Below are 15,190 nucleotides of genomic sequence, written 5' to 3'. Positions count from 1 at the left end.
AATAAAATCAGCGTCGGGAGGAGGAATATAATTATTGGAGCACCGAAGGCACGGTGGTGGTGATTTAAACCTTTCATCCCCCTGCTGCAGCCCTGAGGGATATATCTGTTCTGTGGAGCTAGTATTTTCTTTTTGGGAAATCCACTGGATTTCTCCAGAAGAAAATGCCACTTTCAGAGAAGGTTTTTTCCTCCCTCAGGACTGCAGCAGTGAAAGAAATGCTTTTTATGCTCCAATAAGTATCAGCTTCCAACCTCCCAGCTATGTTTCCGTTTCTTAAAAGCAACAACCCTGTCCATCAAGGACGGAGACACATTTGATAGCATGTCTCGTTTGGCCCTCACATATGCAACATGCGCCACTTGAGTAGGAATTAGAGGAGACAGCCATTGTTAACCTCAGAGAATTCGAATGATTAGGAAATGAGAAAGTTTTTTGTTTGTCACTGACTCCTTCCCTTGACTCAGCTCCACCTAAGGAGCACGTTTTCCAGATTTTCCAGATGTTACCGGCAGCTGATTGGTACACATAGCTAATCATCCTTCCGGCAGGAATCCTGACATTCCTGCACCTTTGTCATCGTAGGGAAAGCATCATCCACTCTCTATGTTTAGGTGCTCAGTGGGAAAGTCTGGCACTTAGATATATGGCCTGCCGCTCCCACAGAAGGCATTCAAATTTAGGTGGGCCGCATTTAGGTCATATGTCATTATTGCCCACAGTGCCGGATTTACGTATAAGCTAAACAAGCTATAGCTTAGGGCCCCACTCTCTTGGGGGGCCCCCAAAAAATTAAAGGAAAAAAAACCTGGATGTACATTTCCAAAATATAAGATTAAAAAACCCAAATAAAATAAAACCTACATACAGCAACAGTATTTTGTGCTGCGTAGGCTCCTATAATGTAAGCAATGGGCCCCGCCTGCTAGCCTGCTCCCTAAAATATCACTGGTTTGCTCATTTCTATATACAGTAATACCTCGGGTTGAAGCAGCTTCGGGATAAGTAATTTCGGGTTGCGCGCTGTGGCGACCCAGAAGTAATGGAACGTGTTACTTCCGGGTTTTGCAGCTCGCGCATGCGCAGTGTCAAAATGATGTCGCGCGCATGCACAGAACTGGCGAATCATGACCCGCAGATGCACGGACGCAGGTCATGTTTGCTTCTGGATGTGAACGGGGCTCCGGAATGGATCCCGTTCGCATCCAGAGCTACCACTGTATAGGGTGCCTACATTCTGCATGTGGAGATGGCTTTAAATACCTATTAGGTCCAGAAATTGCCACATAGCATATATTCAACACAAAAAGCAGTGGCAATTTGTTGTTGATAAAGGACAGCTGGACATATAAAGGGCCCCATTACCTTCAGTAGCTCAGGGCCTCATCAAACCTAAATCCATCCCTGATTGCTCAGGATCACTTATCGCCCCCAGACTATTTACTGTCACAGATTATTGCTATATAACGGTGCCATGGACCTCTGTTATGCACACCAAAGGTACAAATCTCTCAATTATTATTATTTTTAAAGTTTGGGGGTGTCTACTTAGTCATAGAATTGTAGAGTTGGAAGGAACCGCAAGGCTCATCTAGTCCAACCCCCCCTGCAAAATGTGGATAATGTTGATACATACACCGATATAACCACAACACATGTCCCTAAAATACACTGCGTTTTTACAATCTTGAATACAGTGGTGCCTCGCAAGACGAAATTAATTCGTTCCGCGAGTTTTTTCGTCTAGCGAATTTTTCGTCTTGCGAAGCACAGTGTCGGAAAAGTTTTGGAAAAGCTTCAAAAATCACCAAAAAGCTCAAAAAAGGCTACCACACCGCGTTCTATGAGTTGCTCCTCGAAGTCAAGTCGCAACTGTATTAACGGTGTTAAGGAAAAGGAAACAAACTTGCAAAAAACGCAAGACGTTTTCATCTTGCGAAGCAAGCCCATAGGGAAATTCGTCTTGCGAAGCAGCTCAAAAACCGCAAAACCCTTTCGTCTAGCGAGTTTTCCGTCTTGCAAGGCATTCGTCTTGCGGGGCACCACTGTATATCCAATAGCAGGTTTCTTCCATCTTCGTTCCCTGTATGCCGCCACAAGCCTACCCAAATTGTGCTTCCGGTCCTATTGTTTTTACCTCAGCCATTGACTCACTAAACAGCCTGAGGAGTCAAGCTTCTCTTCTCTCACTCTCAATCTTTCCCCACAATCTGCACTATGGAATTAATAATCCTGGCCTACCTTATGGGCTGTTGTAGTAGGGGTAGAAAAAACGTTTGAATGCTTCCACCAAGTGTGGGTTTGTGAAGGAATCCCTGCATATACAAAACTAGTCTCTGAGGAAAAGGCTAGGGCAGAACTCCTGTGTTGCATTTGTTTGGTCTGTACATCAAGCAAATACTCAGTTTCCTGTCCTTCTTTTAACATCATTTGTTTGATATATTTAGGTTCTCAGTAAGTGAACACGTGATTGTTTAAAGAAGAACAGGAAACTGAATATTTGCTTGTTGTACTAACCAAACAAGTATATAGGCGTCTAAACAAAGACATCTGCACTCTCAAAGCCAGAGTCATAAATCCGTAACCAATTAAACATTATCGCCATCATCATCTTCAGTAAGGCAGCAAATGAATACATCAAGGAAGGATCCACACGGATTAAAAACCAATTTCCAGAGGATAATCCAATTGCAACAGAACTGCCAGCAGCTCTTTAACGTTCAAAATGCACACTCACTTTTGAGTACAATAAACGAGAATTCACTTATGGGATATCCAAATGCCTTTCTACTCTTTCCTTTAGACTGTTTTGGATACATTACTTTCCCCCAGTACTGGAACACTAATCAATTGCACAGGGAAAAAGCAACACTGTTCTCACATAGTAAATTTACTGATGCCTGCTTGGAGTGTATGAAACACAGGGCTGAGCCAAAAGCTACACATATCTCTCATGAACAACTTCAGCAGTTTAAAAATGTTTGCCTACGCTTGTTAGTTGAAGTCAGCTGTTACCTGCCAATGCCCACCAAAATGGTCAAAGGCCTGGAAACGATGCCTTATGAGGAACGGCTAAGGGAGCTGGGCATGTGTAGCCTGGAGAAGAGGAGGTTAAGGGGTGATATGATAGCCATGTTCAAATATATAAAAGGATGTCACATAGAGGAGGGAGAAAGGTTGTTTTCTGCTGCTCCAGAGAAGCGGACACGGAGCAATGGATCCAAACTACAAGAAAGAAGATTCCACCTAAACATTAGGAAGAACTTCCTGACAGTAAGAGCTGTTTGACAGTGGAATTTGCTGCCAAGGAGTGTGGTGGAGTCTCCTCCTTTGGAGGTCTTTAAGCAGAGGCTTGACAACCATATGTCAGGAGTGCTCTGATGGTGTTTCCTGCTTGGCAGGGGGTTGGACTCGATGGCCCTTGTGGTCTCTTCCAACTCTATGATTCTATGAGTAAGCTGTCCTGGCATGCTTAGCCTAGTCATTTCCCCTCACTTTAGGAGGAAACAAGCCTATTGTTCTCCCCTCAATCTACCTGTGAATTTAGTGATGGGAAGACTTCCAACCACATCTGGAGACCCCCAGGTTCCCCATGCCTTCCACAAATAGTCCAAAGGCATCAGTAATCCTTTCCGTTATATGAATGCCACAGACCAAGGAGAGAGATACAAGTCTAACTTTGACCCCTGTTCAGATAGCGACTTGAACACATTCAGAAGACCTTATCTGTGAGATGGGCTGTTTTTGCTGGGATTTGACACAATGTGAGAAGCAGGTGTTGGGGAAAACAACCACCCATCATTCTTATTTCCTATAATGGGTACTGCTGAGCAATGAAGACAGGAGGAAAAATAGGACAGGGCAGTGGTTTTCAACCAGTGTGCCATGGCACCCCGGGGGCCTTGAATGGTGGCCAGGGGTGCCGTGGGCAACACTGGCCTGTGTCCCACTTTCATTCCCTTTCTCTGATACCTTTTTGTGTGAAATATACTCAGAGTCAAGAGGGGATTTCATGCTCTTTATGCAGCTCATAGTTGTGAGGAGGAATGGAAGTTCCCCCAGAATGTCTGCTTTATATACATTATTTACACAATAGGCCCCACGTGATTGGCTAATGCCGGGATTCTCCTGTAGGCCAATCAGGTTGCGGATTCATTTCCACCTGGAGCTGGATTGGGTGGCTCCTGTGGACCAATCAGACTGCTGCATTCTGGGTCCTATTGTTCTAGGACCAATCAGACTGCTGCATTCTGAATCCTATTGTTCTAGGACCAATCAGACTGCTGCATTTTGGATCCTATTCAACTCAGTACATAACATTGTGTCTCTACCTCCCAAAGGCTTGCACAGCTGTCTGTTGCAGCAGCCCTGGCTACAAGCTCCGCAGGCGAATGGTGCCTCGGGCTGGTCAGGGGGCACTGGTTGCCAGGAGTTGAGGCGGCCTCGGAGTAAGCAGGCAAGTGGGCGAGGAAGCCCAGCCAGCCAGTCCACCAGCCCTTGCTGTTGGGAATGGACAGATAAGTGGGAGGCTGGCTGGTGCAGTGCTGGCCTTTCTTGTGCTTGCTGTGTGCAAGGCCTGCCTGGGAGCTGAGTGCCCAGTGCTGAAGGGGAGCCTTTCCACCTGGCAGGCCTGGCAGCACCCGCTGCTGCCTCCTAAGGAAAGGTGCCGGCCTCATGTTCACCTTTGGCCAGTCTCTGTTGGGCCACTAAGGCTGGGGGCATCCTCTTCCCAGGCCCCTGGTGGGCAGTGTCAGGAGGCACCTCTCTTGGGGGCTGGAGGGCAGCTCAGAGATCAGGGGCAGCAGCTGCCCAGAGGACTCCCAAGGAGAGGAGAGAAGGCTGAGGGAACACTCCACAAGGGAGCGTGTTCGAAAAAGGGTGAGAGCTCTGCAGGCATAGGGTGACATAACTGGGCTCTTGAGACCCACGGGGGTGCTGCAGAAAGAATGTAGCTGGCCAAGGGAGCCGTGGACTCAAAAAGATTGGAATCCTCTGGGATAGGGAGATCATATACCACCAACTGCCCTGTGACAAAGATCCAGGAGACCAATGTCCTCAGAGCTTGTTCCCACCCTCCACAGGGACAAGGGCTTCCCAATTTCTTGATATTGCTTATTGCATATTCTTTTAGGTGTCGCTTCACGTTGCTTATAAGCCGCCTTGGAAAGATTTGCATCTCAAACAGTGAAAATAAACAACTGCGATGAACAAATAAATTGCACATACCAGTTTCTCAATCCAATTTCCTGCCTCTCTAAATCGATCCGAGGACTGTCGAGACAATGCAGGACTGTACTGGACGCCCATAATTTTGAAGTTGCTGCTGAAGTAGGTTAATCTCTGATCTGCAAAAGAAAAAGTGGGGGAACGATAAGGCCTTTGCTGTGTTAGAAAGCCCACATCCCTCCAGAACCACCAATAAATACATACCACTAAATATCTCAGAATGAGCACGCGGGGAAGGGGAAAACAATTCTCTCTCCCTCTTGCCACACTTGGCTACCTTAAGCCATTCTCTTCCCCTGCTCAGGCTCACCATGTTAGGATATTTCCGATCCACCTTAAAAGGGAGCAGGATGTTTGTGTCACAGCCTGCGTATTTCCTGTTCACAGGATGTTTATGTTTCCTATTGCTTTCGTTTCTTTTTGTCTCCGACAGACATTTTTTTTTGTCTGTCGGAGACACTGACGCAGAACAGTCATGTCTTTCTTTGTTCTGATCAACGCTGAATAAAATCTTGTAAACAATGCTCTCCTGAGTGCGACTTCTGGCTGTGCATTATCTGCTGATAAGAGCGTGCACTAGCCCTGGAATGTGGCAAGGAAACACGTGTCGCTAATCGCTCATACTGCGTGACTACGGGAGATCGATGGACGTCCGGCAGACGGCTTGGGGCCATGATGGACTTTATCTCCCTGGCAGTATCCCAACACACCAGACTTCTGGAATTGGGCCTGGGAAGGTGTAAGTAACCTCAGCTGTTTGAAAACGGCTTAGAACTTTGAAGGAAGGGCCATAGCTCATGGCAGACGATGAAATTTGCATGGGAAAGATTGCAGATCTGATTCCCAGCATTTCCAGGTTGGGCCAGGAGATAATCCTGAAACCCCAGACAGCTGCTGCTGCTGAGCTAGACTTGGTGTAAGGCCATTTCCTATGCTCCTATAAAGCAGTGGTTCCCAATTAGCTAATTACTGAGGGCCCCCCTATTTTTCAAAAGCCAAGCCACGGACCCCTTACTTTTGATAACTCTACGGTAGTTACCTCTGCAAAGCACTTTTTGGAAGAAAATGTCGGGTATCCCCTAATAAGCAAAGGATTGTAGGTATACTAAACAACAGAGTAGGGCTGAGCGATATCTGGTTTGCAACATCATGATATATCAGCAGCTAAACAGATTCCGATATATCACGATGTCTGAAACAGGAGATCAGGCGTGGAGATGAGGGAAGGAGTGGCTGTGGAAATGGAATGGGTGGGGGGAGGAGAGGAAGCAGAGTCACCTCAACTCATGGTTTGAGTGCGAAGGGATGGGGGAGGCTTCAAGCCTTCATCAGTGGGGCAGCCAGCGAAGATGCAAATCCACTGTGGCTGCTGCTGCTTTCCTGCTGACTGAGAAAAGCTGCTCTGCCTCAGTGCCAGGGGGTGGTAGTGCCACTGTGCCTTGTGAGGGCAATTGGCTGCCCTGCTCTCTGTCAGCATGAGGGAAGGCAGTCCAGATCAGAAGTGCTATCGGCTGAGATCATTGCCAGATTTACATATAAGTTAAAGAAGCTATAGCTTAGGCCCCCACTCTCTTGGGGGCCTAAAAAAAAAATTAAAGGGAAAAATAAACTGGATGTACATTTCCAGAGGGATGTGGGTGGCGCTGTGGGTTAAACCACACAGCCTAGGACTTGCAGATCAGAAGGTCGGCAGTTCGAATCCCTGCAATGGGGTGAGCTCCCGTTGCTCGGTCCCAGCTCCTGCCAACCTAGCAGTTCGAAAGCACATCAAAGTGCAAGTAGATAAATAGGTACCACTCCGGCAGGAAGGTAAACGGCATTTCCGTGCGCTGCTCTGGTTCGCCAGAAGCGGCTTAATCATGCTGGCCACATGACCCGGAAGCTGTACACCGGCTCCCTCGGCCAATAAAGCGAGATGAGCGTCGCAACCCCAGAGTCGGCCACGACTGGACCTAATGGTCAGGGGTCCCTTTACCTTTATGGGGAGGGAACCATGAAAAAAAAATCATTCAATTCCACTAGGATCTGTGTTACTGCATCCAGTGTGTCTGAGCACACATAGATGTCTTTTCTTGCTTTCTCTTGACTCTACCCCCAGTCACTCTGCCTGCCCCCTCTACTGCTCTCCCACATCTGTCCCATTTCCCTTCTTTTCTCTCAGTTGCTCCACTTTCTGTTCAGCCGCTCAAGGGCTGGTCTGAACCTTAAAAATCACAGAGAGTTAGAAGAGGAAGTCGGAAACAGCACCATTCTTCAAGCTTCCGCCTTCAGGTCCATGAATTTTCTGAAAGTGGGGAAAGGTCCAATACTTCCATTCAGAAAGCAACGCTGCAAATTGAACACGATATTTACCATATTTTCTGTCTTGCGGAAAGTGTATGAAGTATACGAAGAGACCGATGGCGATGGCTGCTGCAATCGAAGCGCCCAAAATGATGAGAAGGATCTTCCATGGTTCAAAGTCTCTGTGTCTTCTGGCTGACTGCTGTGCTCTGAAAAAGTCAGCAAAACCATTCTATTTAATAAACAGAACCATTGCCCCAATCTTTCCTTCCTTCTTTGGTAGGCATCCAAAATTAAATTAAGCCTGTCTCATTTAAAGCACATGGCACACAGGCACACTGCAAAGAATCATGGGAACTGTAGTTTATTAAGAGTGCTGGCAACTGTAGCTCTGTGAGGAGTGAAGTACAGCCCTCTGAAGCTTTTTGGAGAAGTCACATGCTTTAAATGGGCACTGACTGCTTTAGATGCATGGTGTGAATGTGAACTGAGAGTCTCATGGGCTGCAAGAAGATCAAACCTATCCATTCTGAAGGAAATCACCCCTGAGTGCTCACTGGAAGGACAGATCCTGAAGCTGAGGCTCCAATACTTTGGCCACCTCATAAGAAGGGAAGACTCCCTGGAAAAGACCCTGATGTTGGGAAAGATTGAGGGCACAAGGAGAAGGTGACGACAGAGGACGAGATGGTGGGACAGTGGTCTCGAAGCTACCAACATGTGTTTGACCAAACTGCGGGAGGCAGTGGACGACAGGAGTGCCTGACGTGCTCTGGTCCATGGGGTCACGAAGAGTCGGACACGACTAAATAACTAAACAACAACAATGTGAATGTGACCGAGTCTCGAGTTTTGGAGGATACATTACTTCCTTTAACCATGAAACTGACCCCAATAAGAGTTTGAACTGTTGCCTGTGTCGTGTAATAATTTAAACCATGGATGTGAAGTAGAGAGAACCTAACAAGCACTCTGGGAATGAGGGCTAGCTACAACTGAATACCCGTGCTTACAAAGGATCAGTCTTACAATAACCACAAATACAATATAATCGATTTACTTAATTAAAACATGCAACATCCAGTCCAAATAAAGCTCATCAAATTTGTGAACAAAAACTTTTGGTACGTTAGCCGTCTTCCAAGCAATGAACGCACGCTTGGAATCTCAAATTGAACTTTTAAGAAATCAACACAGTTGTTGTGAATTGTATTTTCTGCCCCAGACTTTTCCCAAGGAGGTCAGGGATGAGTCCATAGTTCTTCTCTCCTTGTTTATACACACAACCCTGCAATGTAGGTTAGGTTGCAAGAAGTCACCAGATGATGCAAAGTCACCCAGTGAACTAATCTCTCCAGTTCTAGTTCAATTATACAGTATACTACTCCAATGCACTCTATGTGGGGCTACCTTTGAAGGTGACCCGGAAACTACAACTAATCCAGAATGCAGCAGCTAGACTGGTGACTGGGAGCGGCCGCCAGGACCATATAATTCCAGTCCTGAAAGACCTACACTGGCTCCCAGTATGTTTCTGAGCACAATTCAAAGTGTCGATGCTGACCTTTAAAGCCCTAAACAGCCGCGGTCCAGTATACTTGAAGGAGCGTCTCTCCCCCCCCCCATTGTTCTGCCCAGACACTGAAGTCCAGCTCCGAGGGCCTTCTGGCGGTTCCCTCATTGCGAGGCTACAGGGAACCAGACAGAGGGCCTTCTTGGCAGTGGTGCCCACCCTGTGGAATGCCCTCCCTTCAGATATGAAGGAAATAAGCAACTATCTGACCTTTAGAAGACATCTGAAAGCAGCCCTGTTTAGGGAAGTTTTTAATTTTTATTATTATTATTATTATTTTGCACTGTCTCTTGGTCCAATGAAAAACTGCCGCTACGGCAATAAAACACATGGCAAGCAGTCCTAGGTTTGATTGCAAAATGAGAACCAAGTGGCCTTGGGCAGTTACAGTGGTGCCTCGCAAGACGAAAAGAATCCGTTCTGTGATTCTCTTTGTCTAGCGGTTTTTTCGTCTTGCGAAGCAAGCCCATTGACGGATTAGCGGATTAGCGCTATTAGCGGCTTTTAGCAGCTTATCTGCTGATCGGATCAGCTGATAAGCGGCTTAGCGGCTTAGAAAAAGGGGGGGAAAGGAAAAAAAACCAGCAGGAACTCGCAAGACATTTTCGTCTTGCGAAGCAAGCCCATAGGAGATTCGTTTTGCGAAGCACCTCCAAAACGGAAAACTCTTTCGTCTAGCGGGTTTTCCGTCTTGCGAGGCATTCGTCTTGCGGGGCACCACTGTATAAAGTAAGCGGCACATAAGCAGCACACAAAACACTAAAAAACCACTGTACTGTCTCTCAGCCTCACAGAATCATGTGGGCAGAAGGGGTGAAAAAGAAAATGGAGAAGCACCCTGATCTCCTTGAAGGAAAGAGCAGGATAAAGATGTACAGAATCGTATTTGTTAACAGTGAACTCATTCTCCAAGTGTGACTCCTCATGTGGCCAAAATAGCACCATCCAGAGACACAAGACAGAGGTTATCTGTAGGCTTCAGAAGAAGCCTTTGCAGAAGAAGGTTTGCAGAAGAAGAAGTTTTCAGAAGAAGGTTTGCAGAAGTCCAAAAAAATTAAAATAAAACCTCATTCTCTAATGGAGGGAGACACACAAGAGGTGTGTGCCAAAATCAGCCCTATGAGGACTGGGCATGCTCAGTAGTCATGGAATGCTGACTGATAGTTAGGGGAGGGGCACTGGCCCTACCATTAGGCTAGTGGAGGTGGTCAGAATAGTGAAACTATAGTGGAATATAGCACAAGTTTAGCACTCATTATGATATTATTTGCAAACGGGGTTGTTTTTACGGAAGCCAAAAACATGGAAATGAGCGCCAAACTGGTGGCTATACAGTGGTACCTTGGGTTAAGTACTTAATTGGTTCTGGAGGTCTGTTCTTAACCTGAAACTGTTCTTAACCTGAAGCACCACTTTAGCTAATGGGGCCTCCTGTTGCCACTGTGCCGCCGGAGACCGATTTCTGTTCTCATCCTGCAGCAAAGTTCCTAACCTGAGGTACTATTTCTGGGTTAGCGGAGTCTGTAACCCGAAATGTATGTAACCTGAAGCGTATGTAACCCGAGGTACCACTGTATTCCACTATCATTCCAGAAGTGGCTCTTATGTAGCCTGGAAGCCCAAATATAACGCAGAGCCTAAGAGGGAAGTGTCGGGGACTTCCCGGTTAGCGCGATCAGCAAATGGCGGATTCCCTCCGGGCTCCGGAGGGAATCGGCTCGGTGGAAGAGGGGTCCTGCCGCGGCGGCGACGCGGGGACCCTTAGAAACCACAGGCGCTGAAGCCTGTGGACTTGGTGACTCGGCGGGCACCATTTGCGCCCCCTCCGACTTGCAAAGAAGCCTTTTTAAAGGCTTCGGAGCGGGTGGCGGAGAGCGGCGTGGTGCTGTGAGTAGGCCGCTTCTTCCACGGAGTAAAGCCGCAAGCCATGTCTGGAGAGCACTGACTTCTTTCCTTGATCATTTGGACTACAAAAAGTAACAACCCGTGAGTAATACGGAAATTGGAATTAAAAATCTCTTTTAATTGAATTCGGTACGACTAGGTGAGGTGCCAAAAGGAAGTCCGCCTCCCCCCCCCCCCTTGCAGACAATTTAAAGCAAGAATTAGATAACTAAAGTCGAGAGACTGTCTTCCTCTCTTCGAGACAGAATTTTTTAATTTCACGACTTGGATATATAAGTTTATTACTGGAGGATTAGAACTGAACGTTAGAGTTGAAGTGTAACCCCCCCCCCCCCTGGATCCGGGAGCGATCTGCGAGAGAGCCTGTAGAAGATATTTACAGAGTTTGACAGCTGTCAAATGAGCTGTCAAAGTCAGGAAATTCTGTTTTTTGCTACTTGTGCCGGTTATTTTTATTACATTGGACTTTAAGTTTTTGAAAACAGAGAGAAAATAAGAACAAAATAACCTGATTGTTGGAGAAAGAACACTTAGTAACCAGAATCCCTCTAGAGGGGGTTCTGAGATATTACAATGGTTGCAGATGGAAAAATACAGGCAAAGTTGGATAGAGTGTTTGATTTCCTGGGAAAGCTGCAAGAGCAGAGTGATGTTATGGCTACAAACCTTACAACCTTGATCCTTAAAATAAACAAATCTGCTGAAGCGGTTAAGGACTTGACTCAAGAAAAATCTGCAGCTGGAAAGGAAGATACATGTGCCGTTTTGGAGGAATGCGAAGGAGGAGCTGTAACGCTGCAAGTGAAAAAGAACAACCAGAGGCCTGTTAAGTTGGAATATAAGGAAAGCAAGGTTTGGAAGACGAAAATTTGGTTTGAAATGGAGAATGAAGATTGGGGATTTTTCCCTATGGGGAGTCCGGAAGACCCATGGATTACAAATTTGATCAAGGCGAAAACTGGAGTGTTTGGGACATTTGGGACACTTGGACTTAAAAAGAGTAAGAAGCAGGACCTGGACTCTTTCTTTGAACATGGAGGCCTGGTTAGAAAAAACATAGACCCTACTGGGTCAAAGATGCTCCGAGATCTGATGTTCAACATAAAGGACTGTCAACAAAACCGGCTGAAAGGGACTGAGAGAGATTTAAGGGCCTCGGACGTGATAGATCCAGGCTGAGAACTGACAGACTGAAGGACAATTTCTGGGGATCGAAACTGGGGGAGGGGGGGAAAAGCTTTGGAATCCAAAGGGGTACAATTATATGTTTTCATTTGTTAGGTTGTTTTGTAATTATTTTAATAATTGGGAATTTCGTGAAAGGGAACTTGGGTCGACCTTAGAAAAAGGGGTAAATGTCGAGTATTAAAATGAGGTTTAGAAGTTTAAAATTGGCTAACTAAGATGAATAAAGTAAAATATTAATAAGGGATGATTTGGGTATAAAGAACTTGCTGAGCTAAATTTCGGAATTGGGATGCAAGAAGGGGAGGTGGGGGAAGTCCGGGAAAGTGGTTAAGAAAATAAGGTTTTAAAATTATACGTGTTATTTGTGTGTAGTGTCGATGTGTATGTTTATGTTTTTGTGTTTGTCTAAAAAAACGAGAAAACCCTAATAATTTTTTTATAAAAAAAATAATAACAGGGAAGTGTCATGAAAATTGAATAAACTGCCATGTGAATGTAGCATGAATGCTAGTATAAGAAGCTGGCTGGTTATAGCTCTGAGTTATCTTTGTCCTGCATCAAACAAAATTAATTTTCTTAATCCTATGGCAGACATTGTTTATCTGCACCAAAAGTTCCTACTTAATTGTGACACCTTCAGTTTCCCCAGGCGGGAAAGAGTCAGCATCCGGAAATAAATAAAGCCCTTAATTTCCAAACTAACTGCAAATGAGATTTTTAATTATTCTTAAACAATTGCCAACGCTACCTTTTATGGGGGGGGGGGGGTGTTTTGAATTCCATAATTTACCTATGCATTGTGTGAAGGAATTCTTTGTTTTGTCTGTCCAGAATCTTTCAGCAAGCATCTTTGCTGGAAGCCACTGAGTTCTAGTACAGTGGTACCTCGGGTTAAGTACTTAATTCATTCCGGAGGTCCGTACTTAACCTGAAACTGTTCTTAACCTGAAGCACCACTTTAGCTAATGGGGCCTCCTGCTGCTGCCGCGCCGCCGGAGCACAATTTCTGTTCTCATCCTGAAGCAAAGTGCTTAACCTGAAGCAATATTTCTGGGTTAGCGGAGTCTGTAACCTGAAGCGTATGTAACCTGAAGCGTATGTAACCCGAGGTACCACTGTACTGAGAGAGGGAGAAAAACTTCTTCCAAGTCACTTTCTCCACAATATGCGTGGGACATTAGGGGATCATATCAGAAACTGGGATGGCTTCTGTAATTCCGGGACTGTCCCTGGGAAATCGGGACACTTGGAGGAGATGCAGTTCTTTGCAGCTGCTTGTATGGCAACTCCCCACTTCCAAAAATCCGAGAAGAGCTTATCTGTGTGTCAGGGAACTGACATCGGAGCAGAGGGGGGAGGCGGTACTTCCCGATTCTGCAGAAGAAGGAACGAGTAAGGGTAGAGAGAGAACGTCATCTGGGGAAGAATGTCCAGGTGACACCAGGAAGAAGGAAGAGGGGGAAAGCATCTTGGAGGAGAGGCTCCGAGACTCTGGCACTGAAGGCAGTGAAGAGAGTGGAGGGCCACCCCCAGGCACGCCCACTCTGCGCAGAAGGGTTTCGCGCAGAGAGGGGAGGCGGAGATTATCCGTCAAGGAGCTTCTATGCTGGAGGAAATTTAGAAGACGCCCACTCACGGATTCGTCGAGCGACTGAGCAGCAGCAGCACCCAGGCTGCTCAGTCAGGGAAAGACACAACCCACCCCTAAGCAGTTTGGAACCGCTAGAGGTTTACACACAAGCAACCCAATTCCCGTGACACTGTGCAAAGTTGGAATCAGGGCCGGATTTAGGTTTGATGAGGCCCTAAGCTACTGAAGGTAATGGGACCCTTTATATGTCCAGCTGTCCTTTGTCAACAACAAATTGTCAGTTTTTTGTGTTGAATATATGCTATATGGTAATTTATGGACCTACAGTCATACCTCGGGATAAATGTGCTTCAAGTTAAGTATTTTCGGGTTGCGCTCCACGGCAACCCGGAAGTAACGGAGTTCGTTACTTCCGGGTTTTGCCGCATGCGCAGACGGTCAAAATAACATCATGCACTTGTGTGGAAGTGGCAAAACGCGACCCGCAGTTGCATTCGCTTCAGGATGTGAACGGGGCTCCTGAGGTACCACTGTAATAGGTATCTAAAGCCATTCGCACATAACAAAATAACCAGTCCATGCAGAATGTAGGCACCCTATACAGTGGTACCTCAGGTTAAGTACTTAATTCGTTCCGGAGGTCTGTTCTTAACCTGAAGCACCACTTTAGCTAATGGGGCCTCCCGCTGCCGCTGCACGATTTCTGTTCTCATCCTGAAGCAAAGTTCTTAACCCGAGGTACTATTTCTGGGTTAGCAGAGTCTGTAACCTGAAGCGTATGTAACCCAAGGTATCACTGTATATAGAAATGAGCAAACCAGTGATATTTTAGGAGCAGACTAGTAGGCGGGGCCCATTACTTACATATCATAGGAGCCTACACAACACAAAACACTGTTGCTGTATGTAGGTTCATTTTATTTGTTTTTTATCTTATATTTTGGAAATGCACATCCAGGTGTTTTTTTCTTTGAATTTTTTTTAAAAATAATGTTTATTTAGAGTTTAAAAGTTACAAAAAAAGAAAGAAAAAGTGTTAAACAAAGCAAAGAAGCAAAAAGAAACAACAAACAGAAAACAACACAATACAATGCAAGACATATAAAACAAAACAAAGACCATTTTAAACTATTTCAATGTCATATCTTTCATTCGCTTATTTCCACGACTTCCTCACACCTCCCTTTTTGTATTCCACATCAATTAATTATTTCAGCAATTCCTTTCCATCTTTCTCTGTTTTCTATCCTATAATTATCTCAACACATTCTAACCTTATTTTATTCCCTTTAATGCTCAATTAATCTATTTATACTTAATTCCTTATAACATTTCTGCTAAAGCCATATAACTTCATTCCCACTTTGTTCTAACATTCATTAATTTTGCAATATTTCTATAAATAGTCTTTAAACTTCCAATCT

General features: G+C 45.6%; 1 protein-coding gene across 1 annotated transcript in view; it reads right to left on the bottom strand.

The window, feature by feature from the left end:
• LOC310692374 (transmembrane protease serine 11E-like) overlaps positions 1-15,190 on the bottom strand; it is a 70,150-nt gene that overhangs the window by 45,585 nt on the left and 9,375 nt on the right. The window contains exons 2-3 of the mRNA XM_083473270.1: positions 7,579-7,718; positions 5,227-5,345 (exon numbers count right to left, since the gene is read on the bottom strand). Of these exons, the coding sequence (XP_083329396.1) occupies positions 5,227-5,345; positions 7,579-7,718 (259 nt within the window). The remainder of the gene's footprint in view (positions 1-5,226; positions 5,346-7,578; positions 7,719-15,190) is intronic.

This window comes from Podarcis liolepis, assembly GCF_965112155.1.
Source record: "Podarcis liolepis genome assembly, chromosome: 13".
In the NCBI taxonomy this organism is placed as follows: domain Eukaryota; kingdom Metazoa; phylum Chordata; class Lepidosauria; order Squamata; family Lacertidae; genus Podarcis; species Podarcis liolepis.
This window is presented reverse-complemented; position numbering and strand designations above follow the sequence as displayed.